General features: G+C 40.6%; 1 protein-coding gene across 1 annotated transcript in view; it reads right to left on the bottom strand.

Moving 5' to 3' along the window:
• Window positions 1-8,916: 8,916 nt before the first annotated feature.
• The window catches only part of ZMAT4 (zinc finger matrin-type 4), a 346,538-nt gene continuing 334,510 nt past the window's right edge, over window positions 8,917-20,944 (bottom strand). The window contains exon 7 of the mRNA XM_059681097.1: window positions 8,917-12,246. Within this exon, the coding sequence (XP_059537080.1) occupies window positions 12,231-12,246 (16 nt within the window). The 3' untranslated portion in view covers window positions 8,917-12,230. The remainder of the gene's footprint in view (window positions 12,247-20,944) is intronic.

Raw genomic sequence — 20,944 nt, 5'->3', positions numbered from 1 at the left:
GGCAAGGTCTCCTTTCTTTGCCTCTTGTACTCAGCTGTGTAGTGGTGCGCGCTAAGACCTCTGCAGCTGGATGGGAGTGCGGTTGTCACAAAGACCATGTTGTGGAGAAGGATGCTGGAGCCTGCCAAAAGCCTCCCTTTCTCTCCTTCATTTTTAAGAGACTCTGGCCAAATTCAGTGGGCATGTGTTAGCCTTGGTTTTGTTAATTACTTTTCACCATCTACCCTCTGTATTCCATGTCTGATGGCCTTCATGTTTCCAAGACGACAATCACTCCAGCAACAAATAGAGAGGGGTAACCACTTCTGTGCCTTCAGCCTCTCATAGAAATCACATTAGCTACTTTTAGAGGATTAATGAGGTCTATCTAATTCTCTTTTGCCAAAGTTACTATATTTAACAGACTTTCCTCACTGAAAGAGTACATGGATGATGGGTAGCTTTCTGCAAATGTGCAAAGAACTAACTCATTGTTCCAGACATTCCAACAATGATTAAAGCCTTAAGATACTTAGGATATTGCTGACTCTTATTGATGGCTTGAACTGGCTTGGAATATTTCACAAAGTACCAGAGAAAACTAACATGACAAGTTATTTTTTTGCAAACAGCAGAACACATTGGTCTTCGATCAACTAGAAAGCCTTCATTTGTGTGTTTGAGAGCTTCACATTACCCTAGCACAGCTCTGTTGGCCCCTCAGCACAATAAGCAGTTACATTCCTTTGGGTGTATACATTCAAATGCCAGTTATGTAATTAGAAAATGCATTTCTAATTAGAACTTTAATTTTGTTACAGTCAAACACATCTTTCTCCCTAATCTATGAAACTGTTTCTAAACTGTATTTTTAGCCTCTGAAATACATTGAAATAAGACCTACAATAGCACAGAATATTACCCACAAAATAGACCTATCTTTTGTATGATAACTTCAGAGTTGACCAAAGATTCTAAGTTAGCACCTGTAGGTGGCCATTACCCACCTGTCCCAGGGCAGTCCTTGCTAGGACATTGCTTCTCAGCAGCTTTGTGCCCACTGAGGCAGACCCTGCAGTTCCTGCATCATCCTAGTATCTTGGCTTCTGAGCATCTTGGTGAAGCTGACCACCCTGCCAATATGGGCCTGAGCAGACATCTGCCATTTACACTGTCGCAAGCTTTTGCGGACTTGGTCCTCTAAGTCCCAGGGGCAAAACTCCTCAGAAACACATAGAGAAATCAGAAGTAAAATGGCAGCAGCATCCAACCCTCTGGTAGAGTTTTGTGGGTGTTTTGGGAAGGTGGTGCCACACTTGGAGTGGCACTTTGTCTCCTTGGAGCTGCTTCTTGGTGCCTCCCGTCAGAGTCTGTGCTTCATGTTGTTTTCTGCTTTCCTGCCCTGCATCGTCTCCTCCTCTGTGTCCAATCTCGGCTCTCAGTCTTGCTCAGCTCCTACTCAGTCTGGGCCTGGCAAGTCACCTAATCCCCTGCTGCCTGTGCCAGAGTCACCCGAACTGGGCCCCCTTTTTGGTGTCCTCCCTCAAGCACCAGCCTAGGAGTCAGGCCCACCCCAGAGAGCTCACCCATTATCTGGACCAGCTCTTGATATGTTTTTTTACCTGGTGACTGGATCCTAGTCCCTCGCTTTCCAGCCTCCCCCTGGAAATTTGGACATGCAGTGTGGGCTTTTTCACATATCCATATTCAGACCATGCCTTACCACTGAATAGAAACGTTTTTCCTAGGACACTTGAGTTTGCAAGGTCTTCCGGAAATTGCACAATAGCCCTTGAAGCAATTCTTACTGTAGCGAGCCCTTGTCATCCCATCAATCTCTTTCATCTTGCCCAGATCCTGCTGTTTCCTCATTGTTGCTGAAATGTGATGCTGAGGTCCCTGGGTACCTCACTTGGGGGCGCACCTGAGAGGTGTCGACTCTCATCATGCCCAGGCAGCCCAGCAACAGTGACCAGAGGTTATCTCAGCATCTCCTTTCCTAAAAGAGCTTGTGCATTTCTAAAAACGTGTACACTTGGAACAGAAAGTTAGGCTCCACCAGAGTGAGCTAACCCTCTCAGTTTGTTTTGCAGAGAAAATGGGGCTCCTCCATTGGATGGTGTGTGTTTTTTGACACATCCAGGGAATAGTGAGCAGCCTGGCTGGAATGAAGTGACCAGACCAGGGGACCCATTCCAATCCTGCAGGAACAGCGAGGCTAGAGAGGCCTGTTCCAGAGTCTCAGAGTTGGTAGAACTGAACATAGAACTCTGAGCCTTTTTATAAACCTCAAACGCAGGTGGTACCTCAGAGGACAACCCATAGGTGCTGTGCAATCTGTTGGCCTGTCCCCAGTTTAGGTGACCCTGGTCAAGTGCAGTGCTCATCTTGTCCTCTTTAGACTAGTATAAGATTGCTACAGAAGTTTCTGCAACCTCATACTTTTCTCTTTCCTGAAGCTGATTCTGCCTGAATTCTACTTTCTCGTCCCCCTCTTTTTCTCCCCTGCCCCCAACAATAGAACTTTTGTGTAGATACAGCATTTTTGCAACTGGAGATCCTCCCCTCCCCGCTCCTGCCCAGGAAGTAGAAACTAATTTAGTGCCTTAATATTCCTAGGCAACATTGTTATCATCTGATATGCCAATGTGATAATGGGCAATTTGCCAATCTTGTCGGTTTTAGAAGCAAATTGGCTTAAGTAATCACCTAAACATCCTCTGCCAAGGAACTTTTCTTCCCCACATAGAAGACGGCACCTATTATTTCTCCCGTGAAGAACAGAGAAAATATTTCCCCTGCTAAGTGATACAAGGGGTTTGTTTGTTTGAAGCCTTCGCAGGCCTTCCATTTAAATAAAGCTCCTTTTTTAATAAATGAGAATTCAATGCACGCTCAGAGGATTTCAGTGTTGTCAAATATTCGATTTAAACTCTTCCTGTTATTTACATTCTCCATCCTAACAACCATTATTACACAAGAGAGGTTTTTTTTTCCCTGCTGAGAGCATTCATGCGACAAAGACATGGTGCTGGTGTTATTGCCAGAGCAATTCTCGTCTCCTGTGCGCTGTGCTCCAGAGCCTTACCTCCACTGTGCCCTGTGTCCCCACCCCCGGCACGAGTGGGCATTCTCCACCACAGCAGACAGCATCTCTCAAAAGTCAGTCTGATTTGAACGGGGGTGATTGGAGGGGGCCAGACCTGAAAGCCCAAGGTGCTCTCACTGCAGCTTCTGATATGACAAGTGACCATCCCTGCCTCTCTGTGTCTCATATGGGCATTCCCTGGTGTACCTGAAACCAGGCGAAGAATGCGGATTCCTTCCTTCTCAAGGCTCGCTGGCACGTGCTGTTTCTGACTCCAGCCGGGGAGCAGTATCAGAACTCTGCTGGGGCTGCGGCAGGCAGTAATGGGATGACTATGGGAAATGATGGATGGGGCTCCATTTCTGCATTTCCGATGGCACGTACGCAGCAGAATAGGTGACCGTCGCTCTGGCTGCAATGAGACTTTTCTTCCCGCTGCCCTTGAGCTGCACGTTGAGTTGATCTTGGATTTAATGCTCTTTCTCCCGTTGTTTTGTTAAAATTATTTGTCATATTTGGTTATAAACGTATGTGGCTTTCTCACTGTAAGCTGAAACCAGAGACATACTGGACAATTGCATGTTCTAGAAAATTAAGAATAATGAGTCAGAGCCAGATCCTATGAGAGGTAAATGGAGACAAGTGGTGAGGGCACTAAGTACAATGCCAGAAACCCTCTGGACATCTTTGGGAGTTTATGATCATGCAATATTCTGGACAAAGTACTTGAGAACTTCATTCAATGATGCAGGTGACATCAGTGACATTACCTTTATGAGATCAGTCATATTAATTTTTCTGAGTCATTTTAATTCACATGCCTGAAAATGGAATTCATCTTTAAGGAGGAGGTATGACAGAGGAGTAAAAATGCATAGTCCCTTTCTTTAATATCCCATGGACTTCTTATTTTATACAATAACTGGAACCATCCAGTCCATACCCACCCCTCTGTCTTACCCAAGAAAGTTGGGCCTAGAGAGTGGGAAGTAGCTTGCTTGATAAAAGCTCAAATCTCTCTCTCAGCAGAGCATGGCTAAAGTCCCATCCTCCTAAATTTCAGCTCCCTTCTTGCTACTGCAACTTCATGCTTCCTAATTCATAGAATTTCAAATTAAATTCATGATTATTTCTTTAACTTCTTCAGATAACTGAACCAATGAAAGTATTTTTTTTTAATGTGTGCAGGCCATATAAATACAGGTCTCCTTTTATCCCCAACTTGTCAGTACCATCAAGGTTCCAGCCACCAAAGATGAGAAGACAAGCAGGAAGAGGGTTGTGAGCTAAGACTGGCTGATGCAGGAAGCTAACCAGGAGTGTAGCACACATCTCTTCCAGGGAGGAGTCCATAGTATGTGATATCAAGACTGAGGTGCAATAAACATGATTTCTATCTAGGGATCAAGCTTCAGGAGTGGGGACCAAGGAGCCAGGTTCTGGGCAGGGCAGTCAGTAACTAGACACACATTGAAGGCTGTACAGAGAGATTGCAGCCTAATATTGTTTGAATAGCTAGTCCAAACTAGGCAGGGCTCTCATTGGCTCAGGAACTGAGTCAGATGAGACTCCTCAACCTATCATGCCCCTAACAGGACTGGACAGGAGTAAGCCAGCTCCAACCCCACAGGAATTCACTCACCCACCCCAGGGATGAGGCCACTGGCTGTGCACCAGCACATCGCCTGCACCTCTAGCACCCATGATGTGGAGAACATGAATCATAGGGCAGACTTCTGAGAAAACATATAGAAAATTCTAAACAGCTAACAAAGAACTCTTCAGGGTGCCAAGGGGCAGATATATTTTGAGATTTGGGTTCTTTGGTCTTCACATTTATTTGCAGTCAGCTGACTTGCTGGAGTGGGGGGCTCACATGCTGATTTATGTAGTGAGTTTGGCTCAAGCTCACAATGTTTATGAGTCAGCAATGTCTGTCTGACACTTATTACCACTCAAACAGACTGGCAGTCATAAATCCAGCTTCATTTTTACAGTTAAATGGCTACTATCATGGAACAAAGGAACAAAGGGGAATAACCCACAGCTGTGCTATTCATCCTGCATCTTATGAAAAAAATAGAAAAAAGTGTAGGAATGAATAGGTCATATTGCAATAGATCCATATTTATACGCATACACGCATGGATACTATGTACAAATATCAGATAAAAACATATGCTGAATTCTGTTCTTCCTGTGGGAAATATGTTGAGGAGCCTCAAATCATATCCTGCCAGTTAGAGCAAAATCGATCTGGCGCTCTCCTCACTAGCTCTAAGTGTGGGTCCTTGTACTGAGCAAAAGCCCCACAGGCTGGCTGAGCTAACAGGGCAAAGAGGCCTCGGGGAGCGGGAACTGGCAGAGCTGCTGAGCCTGGAGTGGAGGTCAGGGAGTGCAGAGGAAACGAGACTGGGACCTGACAGAGGGACTGCTTGGGAATTCACAATGTCAGTAGCTGGAACATTCTGGGCTCTGCTTTGCTGGGAAGCTCTACTAGCAGCAACGCTTTCCCAGGTAAAGTTCTATCTCATCATGTAGTTTTAAAAGTGAGAATGATCAAAATGAGAGAGATGGGCAAGGTAGTCTTAAAGATCCCTCCAGTTCTCACACTGAATGGTTCTTTTTCACATTGACAGATTATTAGCTAGCTGGATCATAGAAAAGGGGAGAATAAGAAATGCATACAGTTAATTTGTTTAATTTTTACAACTCTATAAGAAACGTATCATCAGCCCACTTTAAACATTGAAAAACAAAAGCTCAATAAACATATAAAACTTGCCCAAGATCATAGAGCAAATAAATGACAGAACCATATTCCAGATCCAGCGTTTTAAAAAAATATCCTATATTGTTTCCCCTATACCATATCCTTTGTCTGGAATTTCATATTCCATTCATAATTACTGAATTAATTTATTCATACATGATAAACATAACACATACAACCCCTTTACAGTATTTGTTAACAACTGGATTACCAGAATTTGCACGAAGTGATAAATTGATTTTGGTTTTGGTTTTGTTTTTTCCCTTTCAGGGGTACCGACCTCTATTTTCAGAAAAACTTTGACTGACAAAGATATTTGCAAAGGAAAATGGTTTGTTCTCTGCAAATCCCATCAATAAGCCAGATAATATCAGACACTTCCTAAAAGTAGGAGCTGTAGTCTGTCTTGCATTCAATATCTATAAAGATAAGGCCAGATAGGAACCATGACATGAGTTCTTATACAAAAATATATAAGGACTGAGTTCAAGTCCTCCCAGACAGAGGCCCACCATTAATCTGAAAATATGGGTAGTTTCTGAACCAGCGAGTAATTGAAAAACCTCAAGTATTTAATTTATTTAGACCTCAACACTATCAAAGAAGCCAAGGGCTGATGCAATCACCCAGGTGGAAGACTCACTTTATTACATACCCCCATGGGCAGCTTGCAAAAGGTACTTGATTAACTTTCATCACAATTAAACTCTCTACACCTAAAGGACACTGAGAATTGGTAGCTCCTATAAAAGAGGTAGGAGATGAGCTTGTAATTGGCCTTAAATTAAGTTGTAAAAAGAGGAAAATGAAGACAAAGGCTTTAAAAAACATATCTAGTCAAAAGTAGGTTGGCTTTTTAGAAAAGCTGTATCCAACATGGAAAATATTATCCATCCATGGACTGTATTTTCTGCTACTAATCAGTTTAATACCAGCATGCTCCAGTTAAGTAAAAAGAGTGGTGGATAAAGAGGACAAGCCACTTTAAAGTTCTGAACATATGGTCCTCAGAGCCAAATCATCATGGAAGCCACAAAGTAAATCTAACAAGGGACAAGCAGAATTAATGCAGAAGAAGAAAGGAGGGAAATCTTAAGCTGGTTACTAATGCTGCTAAACCCACTGTGGACATGTAGAGGGCAGGGGTTGTCTCTTCTCTGCAGGTGTCTCCGTGATGATCAGACAGTTCTGGATAGAAAAAGAGTTGCTCTGGATTTTCTACCTTGCAAGGTGACCTCCCTTTATCCCATTATTATCAAGCTCAACCAAAGAGATCATATTTTGACAAGATAGAAAAACACCCCTACTACCTGTCTTACACACATGCAACATTAATAATTTTCTTGGCACTAATAATTAGGGAGGCTAATCACATCCTCCCATTCTGAGCTTCTTGGAAACTATATACTACCAGAGTAGAAAACTGATGGGACATGGAGTTGATCCATCATGGCAACTCTTTGGATTCTTAGTACCAAAATCATTAGCACTAATGCTATTATGTACACTGATTAGCACTCCACCATCTGAAGACAATTTCAAGAAATATGAGCATATACAGTAAGATACTGATTTCAAAGTAGAACAGATGGTCACCAAGTTGGCCATCGTAAGGAAACTTTTTGCTCATCATTTGTGGTCCTACAGTCAGAACTTTTAATCATTTGAGGAGTAACAATTCAAGTAGATGTGCTGAGGAGTGTCATTTGAGGAGTAACAATTCAATGTGCTGAGAGTTCTCAAAATAGCAAGAATAGAAGAGGGGATTCAATATTGTGTATAACAATTTCAATTTTTTGCATAAATTTAGCAGCCAAATGTACTACATTGTACATTACTCAAACTTTCTGAAGTTAAGTCAGCCTTTGCTGATCCTACTGACCACCTATGGAATGAGGGAACTTGAGCCTAGACTTCAAACAACCACAGTTGAGGTGAAAGTTTGACACATGACAATAGTTTGACTGTAACCTGTTAATGCTAGCTGAAGGTGAAGGGGCAGGTAAAATTAGATCCTTTTCCCTTCACTCATATAATTTGAAGATCATGGAATGTGAATTTTAAAGTTCAGAATAAATTGCTAATTAAGTTGAGGTATTTGAAATCAGCAAATAAAAATGCAGTTCAGGAGAGCGACTAAGGAGTAATTAATCATATAGGTGAAAATGACAGAGAAGTAGAGCAAGCAGTAAAATTATTTTTTAGCTAGTTGTTATAGAGCCTTCATATGCCATTACAAGAACTATTAGACATTAATTCCTTTCTCTGTGGGCTATATCTTAAAAACACACATACACAACATCAACATCATTATAGGAAGACACAAATCAAGGCAAAATCAAGGCAGATACCTCTCTTGAAATAGATATGAAATAGATATGACACTTCCCTCTATCTTTTACTCAACATGTGAAGGAATTAAGGGTTAGATCAGTGATGGTGAACCTTTTGAGCTCGGCGTGTCAGCATTTTGAAAAACCCTAACTTAACTCTGGTGCTGTGTCACATATAGAAATTTTTTGATATTTGCAACCATAGTAAAACAAAGACTTATATTTTTGATATTTATTTTATATATTTAAATGCCATTTAACAAAGAAAAATCAACCAAAAAAATGAGTTCGCGTGTCACCTCTGACATGGTGTCATAGGTTCGCCATCACTGGGTTAGATGGTCATAGGCATAACCTTAAACCCACTCTAATTGATTTCAAATATAAACCACAGCCAATTTTTGGCATTTTAACTGTTATAATGCAAATTTATACACTCTTTAAAACCAGCCTTGACCCCCAACAGACACAGCTTTGAGGATACCCGCTTTAACATCTGCTTAAGAAAACATTTTGCCTCCAGGTGCTTTTTCTTTCCTTAGAAGCTACACTTGGGTTTGATGCTCTCAATCCATGCTGCATGGCCAGGATTTCATTTGGCATTAAGATATTTGCATATTAAACGTAAAGCCAATCGATCAACATGGATAGTACAATGAAATGCCCAGAGAGTTCATTTGACATGCATATCTTCAACTAGAAAACAAAGACAGCATTTATATAGAGATTTATGTTTTTAAGCACTTGACATTTATTACTTAGCTCATCCACACCACATACCTATGAGGTAGTTTAGCATGACTTTAGTAAGAGTAAATTAGGTAAGAAGCAGAGAAAGAAGAGATCTGTTCCCACAAAAGGACAACAATTTTGGTCACAAAAGAACAACAATCAAATTTTTTTGTACAAGCTGGTCAAACAAGCAATGCATATTTAGCATGGATGGAATGTAGAGAGGGTGGTTATTTTATTACCTGACAGCTTAGAAATGTTATTTCCTCATTGGAGTTCTAATATGCTGTGCTCACAGTAACCTGTCAAAAATACCTCACTTAACTGATCAGCTTTGGAGGAGGTGTGCCCTCCCCCAGCTCCCAGGGCTCAAATTTCCCTGTGGGAGTATTCACATTTTTCATCTATTTCATATTCTCCTTCTCTTAGTCTGATTGGTCTAGTAAAGTCACTTTAATAGGAAAGTATAAAGACTCTTGCAGTTCCAATTTATGTTTATATGTCATCTAAGAGGCAGATGAAAAAACAAATCTTATTGGTCTTTGTCGTCAAGCAATTGCAGATGAGGGTTTTATTGCCACTTTGATCAGCAGGAGGGATCACTGCAGTCCTCTCCACTTAGCAGATTGCTTTATGATCACATTTATTAGCGCACTTGGCTGTGAAGACTACATGTAAGGAAAACTCATTAATTTGGGTTTCACAACCATGGCCTGTGTGGCCACCGGCACTAGTGCTAACCTGAAGCTCCCCTCTGTACTTGAAGGAAAACTCGTTAGAAAATAAGTGAATTGCATGACCAGGACTATAGGGGTATTTTATCTCTATAAGAAGACCTAAACTATTTCAACCACTTAGCAAGTGTTTCTTTAAACACAAAAATTTTACTGTACTATAGGGATGCCATTAGGCTTGTGTGTTAGGTTAATTTTGAATCATTTCTCCCTCACTGGAACAACACTTCGAATGGGCAGTGGTGGGTCAGTTTAGTTGACGTTCTTACATGTACTCTGGAAGTTTAAATATTGAACATCGGGTTCACCTCTAGTTCTCCCGCATGGAGGTTTTACAGGAAGTTCTTGGACCTGTCTTCGTCTCTCCCGGAATCTCTGCTGTAACCCGGCGGCCCTGCCAGAGCAGCTCCATCAGGTCAGGTCTGCAAGGCTCTCCCTCTCTCTGCACCAGACTTAATTTGTCTCTTTGAAAATATTTACCTCTCACTCCTGTTCGTTCATAGTGAAAGTGAAATGCAAGACACGACCTAATGAAACAAATACAATACACCAAAAAGATAAAAGAACAATAATGACAACAAACAGCTAGCTTCCCAAGCAGGGGTGTTTCCATTTAAGATGTCCCAAAATATAAATAATATTCATAGACTCTTCCTCTTTAAAGCTGAATACTTCACCTCCCTGGTTCACTGGAATGGTAACTTCCCTTCTCTGTACAGGCAAAAATAAGGAAAGAGACTTGAAAACAAACAAAGCCTCGTCTCTGGCAGGGCATTCACTGTCACTTGACAGGTTGCCAAGGAGCAATGGCACTTAGATGAGGGATTCTGAAATAATCAGATTATTATATCTGGAAACTGATCTATCAAGGTTGGCAGAGACTCTCTGTAAAGCAAACGAGGTCTATGTTCATAGACTCGTCTGTACTATACTGGGTTATTAAAAACAAAAACACCTGAGGGCATGAGCTCACTCACTAAACACAAAGAGAAACAAAGACTTTTTTTCTTTTTTTTTACTAGGACAGTTGCGTATGTTACAGCAGAATTGACAAATAAAGCCTCATTTTACACATTTGAACATAAGTCACCATAGGAGGTTTGCAGCTCAGTTGTGTGCTTTCCAAAACAGCAAAATAGTTTGTTCCCCATCACACCTTTCTTCCTTCCAACAGGACAGCTGTGGTTGGGGTGGCTGCTCCTTCTGTAGTCATGGACACTGGCCACCTTGGTCCCTCCTGAGTGGGCCCTCCTCCAGGAAATGGTGCCAAATCTCAAACACCTTAATAACAACACTGTGCGTTTCTAAGTCATTTCATTTATTGCTCACTGAGTTGTAACCACCTTGGCTCTCTGTGGAAAAACAACAGGCGACAGAAAACCCTGACACCAGCAGATTACTTGCCTGTAGTCACAACATACAAAGGACAGCCCCAGCCAGACCAATGAGAAGCATCATGAGTAGAAGCTAAATGCCTGGCTTTGCAGCCAGCCTGCAAGTCACCGAATCCAGTCTGATGGAGATGGAACCTAGAGAAAGAGCCTTATGGTTTACACTCAGAGTCTCTCTCTGTTCCCCATCAGAGTAACAGGGTTCCAGTCTGCCATACTGGCCACTGGTGTTTTTCCCAAAGTGATTGAATCCTGGCTCATAGAGAGCACTTCAGTGAGAAACAGAGGAATAGGGGACCTCATCATACCCAAGGCTGTCATTCTTCAGAATTCACCCACTTATTTCCAAATCATAGTACCCCACATCGAAGCCCTTAAGTCAGGCCAACTTCATAAGAATTATTCATTTACTTCTCTCCTGTTCTGGGATTTATAATTCTTCCTTTGGATGCCTTTGGGAAAACATTTCATCAAGGTCAACTGCTGTGAAGACATTTTTGCCTAAGAGGATCATCATGCAGGCAAACTAATTCTTTTCCTAAGCTATTATTTTGGCAGCTTGCAAAGAGGATTTGGCTTAACCTTGAGAAGCTGTTTTTTGAATGATCAGAAAACAGAGATGAGGATTTTTCTTTTATTTGCCTTCTTCATTCTTGCTGTTCAGATGGCAAGGCTGGCTCACATTTTGTAAGGTGAGATGAGAAGGACCAGTGAGTGATTCTTTCCCATTTAGGGCACGTTGCCACAGTCATGTTCCACATGATGAAAAAATAGTGTTTCTTTCTTGATAGAGGTGCTTTACATAACAATCATCCAGGATTTAATAGAATAATTTTATATGTTAAAGAAATCTAGAATAAACTGGAGATTTAGATTTTTCCATTGTCTTTAAGTTTAAATGATGCTTTCACTGTTTGGTATAGGATTATAATTTAGAACATGTGCTAAATATATTATCAGAAAATAATTTAAAAATCCATCCAAACATCACAACTTACCACAAAATCAAAAAAAAAACAAGAAGAAGAAATAAATAAAGCTCATTTACTTTCCAAAACTAAGATTGGTCACATGTTAATCTGTGAATCCTCGTAAAAATGTTCATTGTTCAAGAAAGATTTCTCCTCTGGTGGTTGATAAGTAATTCTCCATGGCAGAGAGATCCTGATATTTTTTTTCTCATCTTGATTGATGTTTTCACTACTTATTCTTCAGGCTATAAGACAGAAGAGAACATAGTCTTACTTTCTTTCTTAACTACATATTTCAATCTTTCTCTCTTTCTTCCTCTCTCTCTTTCCCTCCCTCCTTCTCTCCCTCCCTCCCTTTCTATCCCCCACCCACTTCACTTTATCCATCAAATTAAAATAAAGCTGAATTTATATAAATCTTTTAAGTTCTAAATAATCTGTGTATATAATAACTCAATTACTAATGTCATCTCCGTGTATCTAGAAGAAAATATATATCTTTGTAATGTCAATCCAGACACTAAATTCATTCCGAAAGTTGTTAAAAATGAAAATAATAAATTAATTTTTATTTATGGCATATTGTATATACCCATCTGTAAATTGCAGGTATCACTATTTATAGAAACCTCTTGTTGGGAGGTGAGAACAAGTTGGTAGCATTTAGATTTCAAATTATTATGAACTTCATTCTCTATGCATCAAGAATTTTATCTGTTAGGTAAATAGAAAAATAGTTTCTGGTTTTATTGTCAAGAAGTATTGATTTAAATTAAATAGATAACTAGTTTTTAAAGGATTTTTAGTTTTGTTTTGCTTTATGGTAAAGAGATACTACCATTGATTGCATGCCTACTATATGTCAAGAATTTTCCATTTATTTTACATGTTAATTTAATCCCCACACCACGTTTTATGTGGATATTATTTCTCCCCATTTTAAAGGTGAAACAGTGAGGCTTAAACTGACTATGTTAATGGCACAAGATCATAGGGCTATTAAGGGATAAGAGTTGAACTCTGGAAAGATTAGAATCAGATCAGTCCCCTGGCTGCATCAAGACTGCCAAACAGTATGCTGTATTAACCCTAAAGCGATATTATGGAGTGTGTGTGTGTGGGGGCGGGGGGGGGGGATGCAAATGTGCTAGAGCAGGTCAGAATCCTTGTACAGACCTGCCTTCCCTTATCACTAAGATCTAAATATCTTAGTGGAAAGCTGATAAATGAAAAATTCACAAGTGACAAAGGAAAATTCTATCACTAACCTGGAAGCACACAGCATATCTTGAAATCTTATTTTCCAAAATATAAAAAAACACACATGCTAAATAGAGTAGGTCTTAATAAAATATTCTTAAGAGACAAATAAGAATTTGGGTATTTTTGGTATAATGTAGACCAAAAGAAAACAGAGACATAATTTTTTTAAATAGCTTTGAAATTTTGCCTTGGAATGACCCTAGTAATCACAGCTACTTTTACATAGTTATACAACAAAACTTCCTATTTTAGAATCTCATATTCAGTTCCTGCTACTATGACCTATGAAAATTCTACAGTTGTTGCCACATGAATTCATGCAACATAAAGTTAGGAAGTTAGACAAATATGACCTCATTTTTATAACCTGCAAAGAAAAATATTTTTCAAATTAAAGTGAGTTTGAAGTGCAGTATCCCCATGTAATAATAAGAAGACCAACACATCCGTGGCTGAGAAGTCTTCAGTCATGATGACATCTTTAGAGGAAACCAGATTAGAGTTGTTTATTTAACTTCCAGTAAAAGTGTTATATTAAGAACTTAATTTCATAATGAGAAAGAATATCACACCCTTCCTTTTTATGGTCAATAAAACTATTCAGATCCTTTCTGAACACATTGAAGTAATGACAAATTAAAATGTTTTCAATTCCAAGTAGCTTTTATAATTATTCATCCATTTCTGATAATGCTGGAAAAGCTCCTTCATATTATAGTTTGCATCCTATTTGATACAAAAGAACATGGAAAATTTTATTGCTATTAATAAAATGGAGCCATCCAGTCCAAGAAGAAAATTCTTTTTCATCTGAAAGATAAGCTGCATAATTCATGTATTTTCAGTAATTTCTTTAAATTAGAAAAGTGAAGAAAGGTTTAGGGAAAAAAGAATTTATTATATAGTTTCCATCTGTGGTGAAAATAGTCTTTGTTTTCAGAGAGTTTTAAATTTGATTTGAGTCGAAGAGATAATTTCCATTTAATTGTACACATACCACTTATACTCATAGAGCTCACTTTATTTTCTTTTTCTTTTTTTAGCTTCATTTTTATTGTTGACATTATTACAGATGTCCCCATTTCCCCCTCCTTTGCCCAATTCCACCAACCCTCTAACTCCCCCTTATTTTCAACATATATCAGGAAAACATACCCTCTGTTTCACTTAAAAAAAAAAAAGTAACAAAATTATGAGGGACTTTTCTCGGGGTCTTGAAATGCAGTGAGAAAACCCTGGAATAATTTGGATTGGAACCTTCACCTTCCAAAAGAAGTTTCCATGTCAGCAAATTGTGATAAGTTTCCATACCTAATTTCTGTGAGCTCTAGCTCATAAGGGCACCTGCCATACAGAGGGATGTGATGGCCTTGCAGGACATGTATTGCATTCCAGGACCCCAACCCAAATGAGGATCACAATTGCATGACCAGTTAAATAAAAAAGCTTCTCTTTTTACTAGTTACTTCTTCCCCATTCTGACTTAGAAGATTCAGAGAGAGGAGATGCTATAAACTGGGTATCAGATAGTAGTCTTGTGTAGACTGGTAAGAACTTCTTAATACCTAAAAGAAGTGTTAAATACTACAATTAAACTTTTCTCACCATTAAAAATTACCATATATTTTTTTAAAAAGTGGAGGGATTAAGAAGTACAAATTTGTATTAAAAAATAGTTTGGGGAATGTAAAATACAGTATAGGGAATACAGTCAATAATCTATACTAATAATAGAGGAATATGCAAATTGTCCAGGACGCCATCATGTAACAACCAATCAGGACGGGGGCGGGGCTGCAGTGAAGAGCTCTCAGCACACCTGCGCCTGGGGTCTCAGCACGTCTGCATGAGGAGAGGAAGGGAGAGCAGATAGGCAGTTAGGGGGATCAGGCCAGGAGGGGAGAGCAGTTAGGGGCATCAGGCAGGCAGGCAGGTGAGTGGTTAGGAGCCAGTGGTTTTGGATTGCAAGAGGGATCCCAGATTGGAGAGGGTGCAGGCCAGGCTGAGGGATCCCGCCCCCGTAAACAAATTGTGTGCACCAGGCCTCTATATAGTAATAACTATGTATGGTGCAATGTGGGCACTAGACTTATTGGGGAATCACTTCATAAATTATATAAATGTCTGACCATTATGCTATACTCATTAAACTAATCCTATATAATAATAGAGGAATATGCAAATTATCCAGGATGCCCTCACGGGTAATGACTGGCAGGAGCAGTGTGGCATGGCTGCGTGCTGCACAAGGCTGGCGGATGTGAGGCTGCATCAAATAAAATAAAATGCATTCACATGCCCTAAAGCACAAAATCCCAGCAGATAACTCAATGCAGGTTATTGTGTAATCTCAATGATTACACAATAAATCACAATGATTACACAATATTGATTACACAATAAACTTATTTCCACCGAACAAATATAACATCTTCATTTAAAGATGACCCAGTAAGGCTGCTGAGGCTTTCATCTGTCCATTTCAACATGAAGATGACAGGGTTCAAGGAGGAAGGGCTCCAGTTTTGTTTTCTCAGCACCTAGCTAGGGGGCCTCCCTGGGGCAGCTCTTCCCTCCAAGCCCTGCACAGGATGGGCGCTCCACGCTCCCGGGAGCCCAGAAGGGAGGCTGAGTGAAGTGCTTTCCCTCTGGGACCCCGCTCTCCCTGGGAACAGAAATCTGCCTCCTGGAGTGACTGCGCAGCAGCCAGGCCTGGCAAGCCACAGAGGGGACAACCTATCCATGCGGATGTGTATGCTGGTGGAGGCCACACAGCTGCCATAGTTGAAGCTGTAATCGATGGAAGACCGGGGTTAGTGGGAATTGGAGTCGGCCATGTCTGCAATGGAACCCCAGCTCCCTGCCAAATGACTAGAGCACAGGCACCTCATTGGTCTCTAGTCACTTCCTGAGCAGCAGTCAGACCCGACCAGGGAGCCAACCTGAAACTTAAGTAGGTGCCCTGATAGAATGGAACCCAAACCTTTGCTGTGGCAGAGGAGCTCTGGCCCAGAGCAGGGGCCAGGGCATGCCAGAGGGGTTTTGTTGAGGGGCCCTGACAGGCAGCCCACAGCGCAGTGGGTTAGAACCTCCTCCTGATACAGCAAGGTTGCAGGTTGGGTCCCTGGTCAGGGCACAGACAAGAAGCAACCAAAGAGTGAATAATAAGTGGAACAGTACACTGGTGTTTCTCTCGCTCCCTTCCTCTCTCTAAAATAATCAATCAATAAAAATTAAAATAAACCCTCTGGCTTGCAGAGTTGCTAAAACAGTTAGAAAGCAAAGTCCCATCCTTTCCCATTCATTCAGCAAATATTTCATATGCTCCTTCAGTAATCACACTGGAGATGGGTGTTTGTTTATTTGTTTGTTTTGGTTAATCCTCACCTGAGGACATTTTTGCATTGTTTTTTTTTTGCTTTTTGGGGTTTTTTTTGTTTGTTTTTTTATTTTACAGAGAGTGGAAGGGAGGGAGAAACACAGAAACTAATGTGAGAGACATCAATTGGTTGCCTCTTGCTGAATCCCCAACCAGGGCCCTGGATTAAGCCTGCAACCCAGGTACATGCCCTTGATTGGAATCCAACCTGGTACCCTTCATTTTGCCTGCAGAAGCACTATCCACTGAACCAAACCAGCATTTTTTTTTTTCTTTTTAAGTCCTCCTCTAAGGATATGTTTTTTCATTGATTCTAGAGAGAGAGGAAGGGAGAGGGAAAGAGAAAGAGGAACACCGATCAGTTGCCCAAGCAATCCAACAGAGATGGAACCCACAACCTGTATATGTGCCCTCACCTGGAATCAAACCCATGACCCTTTGGTGTGTGGGAGGACACTCTAACTACTGATCCACACCGACCAGGGCCTAGAGGTACATTAAAAATTTTTTTTTGCAGATCTGCCCTGGCCAGGTGGCTCAATTGGTTGGAGTCTCAACCTGTACACCAAAGGATTTCCTGTTGGATTCTAGGTTAGGGCACATACTTAGGTTTAGATTAGATCCCGGTGGGTCAGCAGGTGCAGAGGCAGCTTACTGGTATTTCTCTGTCACATGGATGTTTCTCTCTCTAAAAATCAATTTTAAAAACGTTATCAGGTGAGAATTAAATATAGATCTAAAATTTTATTTGTTTTTTTAATTTATTTTTCATTTACAGTTCACATTCAATAGCCTATCCTATATAATAAAACCCTAATATTCAAATCAACCAAATGGTGGAATGACTGGTCGCTATTAACTGTCCACCAGGGGGCAGACACTCAACGTAGGAGCTGCCCCCTGGTGGTCAGTGCGCTCCCATAGGGGGAGCACTGCTCAGCCAGAAGCCGGGTTCATGGCTGGCGAGTGCAGTGGCGGTGGCAGGAGCCTCCACAGCAGCACTAAGGATCAGCAAGCTGAGCAGTAGGAAGCAGCAAGCAGGTGTGCGGTAAAGAGTGAGAGGTCCCAGACTGCGAGAGGGCACAGGCCAAGCTGAGGGAACCCCTCCCCCCACCTCCCCATGCATGAATTTTGTGAACCAGGCCTCTAGTATAAAATAATACTGAATGTCAACTATACTTGAGAAAAAACTTAAGAAACCTGAGTAAACCCAATGGTTAAAATAGTTACTGAAACACCGGGTGTATACATTAAAATTAAATGGATAAAATAAAAAAAAATGATCTGAAATGTATTCAGTCTTCTTGAAATATTACCAAGGTATGGGAGAGGGGTGGGGAAAGCATCTGACCAAGCATGTTTGAAGGTGGTGACCAGAGAAAAATCTACTGATTCATTTGTCCCATGCTAAATTTAAACTGTGATACACCAATTAAAAAGCAAAGCAGAACATCCTCAGCCATTATCAAGTCTCATTTCTGATAGCCAGGGAGCAAGTTTACAGTGACATGAAAAATGAAATTGTGGACCATGGCTTATATGCAATGATATAGCCAGAACTTGTTAGATAAAGAGGGGTTATGTCCCAGAGATTTTCCACAAATAGGTTGCTGAACAGTCATGACTTTTCACTTGTTCAACCTACTGCCTGAGATGTGCCATAAATGACATCCAAGTACTTGTCACCTCTTCTCAATTTGTTAAAATAGTACAAAAGAAACTAAATTAAATTTTATTCTTTCTTTCCTGCATTCCCTAACTTGGCAAATAAGAATTTAAGGCAGAAATTCAGTGTTTTCCTAGGCTTGTTTTTTCTTCCCACCCCATAAAAATTAACTACAACTTTTATTGGCTTCCTATTTCACTCTGAAATAGATCATTTCCTCTGCTCCCCTTGTCCCTGCCCTACTCCAGGGCACTAGTCTATCTGGCAACTCTGCCACCAGCTCTGCTGCTTTATCTTCTTGGTGCTATAAGCTTCTCTGGGTTCCCATCACCTACTGAGAAAAATATAATATACCAAAGTCATTTGTGATGTGATAGCTGCTTCTCCTCCAATTCCATCTTTTTGTAAGTCACACCCCTCCCCAACCCCTTAAGCACTCTAAGCTCCATCCCAGAATTACATGAGGCTCTGTGCTGCTCCCATGTGCTTTTATGGTTTGCATAGGCTCTTCCTTCTGCCTGGAAACTCATCCCCCAACGTTTTACTTGCCCAGCTTCACACAACCATCTTAGTGAAAGCATACTTCCTTATGATATCCTTTCCTGAACTTACTCTGGCCCAACATTTAAAATGTATTTGCAGTATTTTTGAACAACCACTTAGAAGTAGAGAACAAAACTTCAAGAATATACCCGAGCTACAGGAAATGATACCAAGTAAGCTGTTGTGCTTAAGACAGGAATGAATGTTTTTTGCTTCTGATAAGGGTGGGTGGGCAGGGGAACTGGGGGTAGGGAGAGGACAAAGGGGAGAAGAGAGAGAGGATGTAGGATCAGGGGAGGAGGCACGAGGAGAGTAGAGCCAGAAAAAAAGGCTTTATTGTGTGCATGGTGCTATTGCTGTATGATGTCCAAATCTTTGATAGATGTCTAAATAAATAAAATACTTGCAAAATGTTAATTATTAGTGGAAGTCTATGTAGTCTGATTGATAAGAGGGAGGGAAGCATTCAAAGTTATAGGAGAGAAAGATGCAGAAAGACCATAAGACATTGGGAGTTACAAGGATAGGCAGGGCTTTGAATTCCAACAGACTATTAAAAACTTTGCTGGGTAGTCCTATGCCAATCCAAGGTAACTGGAAATGGGGTGGAGTTCAGCCAATATCTCTAACATAAGATTAATTTACCCAAATCCTTCTTAGGAAAACAAATCCTGTCTGCTATAACCATTGAATGAAGAAATAATATAAGAAAATTCAGGCTAATTCAGAGAACAATCAAATATTGTTAACATTCAAGAAAATGAATATTCAAAAGTATAGAATATTTAAAATGAATGCAGCTCTATCACTTCATAATAAATGTAAAGAAAACAGCCTTCTTCCCTCCATATAGAATTTGCATTGTTTATATGCAAATTAGTGTTCCTGATATGCTTGAAAACAATTTATTTCCTTAAGAAGGCAAACATTCTCTTTATAATCTTGTTTACACTATTCATTTGCTTTGCAAAGCATTTTTCATAAAATTGCAAAAGAATGAAATGTTAGAGGCAGAAGGAACTCCAGGGATCATAGGGAAGTCCAAAGACCTCACTTTACAGATGAGAAATTTGATAAAGGCCCTAACACATTATATCCCCTCAGCATTACCAACGCCTATACCCTCACACCTGAGCCCCTTTGTCTGGGGGGGGACTCCATTTCTCCTATGTTGGGGTTCTAGTCACAGCTGAGGCAAATGCAAACAGATCAAAGAACATTAGTCTCCTGGACAGATGAAAGAGAGTGCAGTCCCCCAGTTTAATTCACTTATAGAACTGGAGGCCTGTTTGTTTCAGAGCATCAGCTATCATTTTTCTCCCTCAGGAAATCTTTCCTGATCCCCTCTTCTTCCTACCCAGTCCTTCTTAGGTGCCCATCCTAAGTGCTTTGCTCTATTGTCTCTCCAGCCACATCATATTGCCATCTTTTGTTTACTAACCATCTCCCCTTCAAAAAGGCCTGGGGCTGTGTCTTTGTCTGTGTATTCAGTTCTTGGATGAGGCCTGACACAGAATCAATGCATAACCTTCCCCAAATAAACACATAAAGAAAACTAGAGAGGAAATCTATTGCCACATTGAGAAGAAGCCTAACTCCCAGATACTCACAGTCCTCATTTCCTGTTCAATCCTGGGCAAGCCCATTCTCATCCTGCATTTTTCAGGGAACAAAAACAATTAAGTATTCAAAGCATCTCAATCTCTATTATTATCTTCTACTATTCTTTTAACAAAGAGAAAAAGGGCTGATGACATAAAATTAGAAAACTTAGCTTTAAACTCCAACACCAATTGTTACTAGTTCATGTACAATATTTAAAATTTCACTATTCTCAGTTTACCCATGTGTAAAACAAAGACATCAATAATTATCTTCTACTAAGGAGTGTTATGAGGCTAAATGAGATAATGTACATGAACGTGGCAAGTAACTTACAGGAAAGCCATCACAGTTGGTGGGGGCTCTCCCCTCCTCACCTCTTGTTTCTCCTGAGAAAGAATTCTGACAAATGACAGAAGCAGTGTTGAAGCAAAGCAAGCTAATTTATTAAGAATATACTTGGCATAAAGCACAAGCAGGCAACTCAGCT

Source organism: Myotis daubentonii, chromosome 2, assembly GCF_963259705.1.
Source record: "Myotis daubentonii chromosome 2, mMyoDau2.1, whole genome shotgun sequence".
NCBI lineage: Eukaryota > Metazoa > Chordata > Mammalia > Chiroptera > Vespertilionidae > Myotis > Myotis daubentonii.
This window is presented reverse-complemented; position numbering and strand designations above follow the sequence as displayed.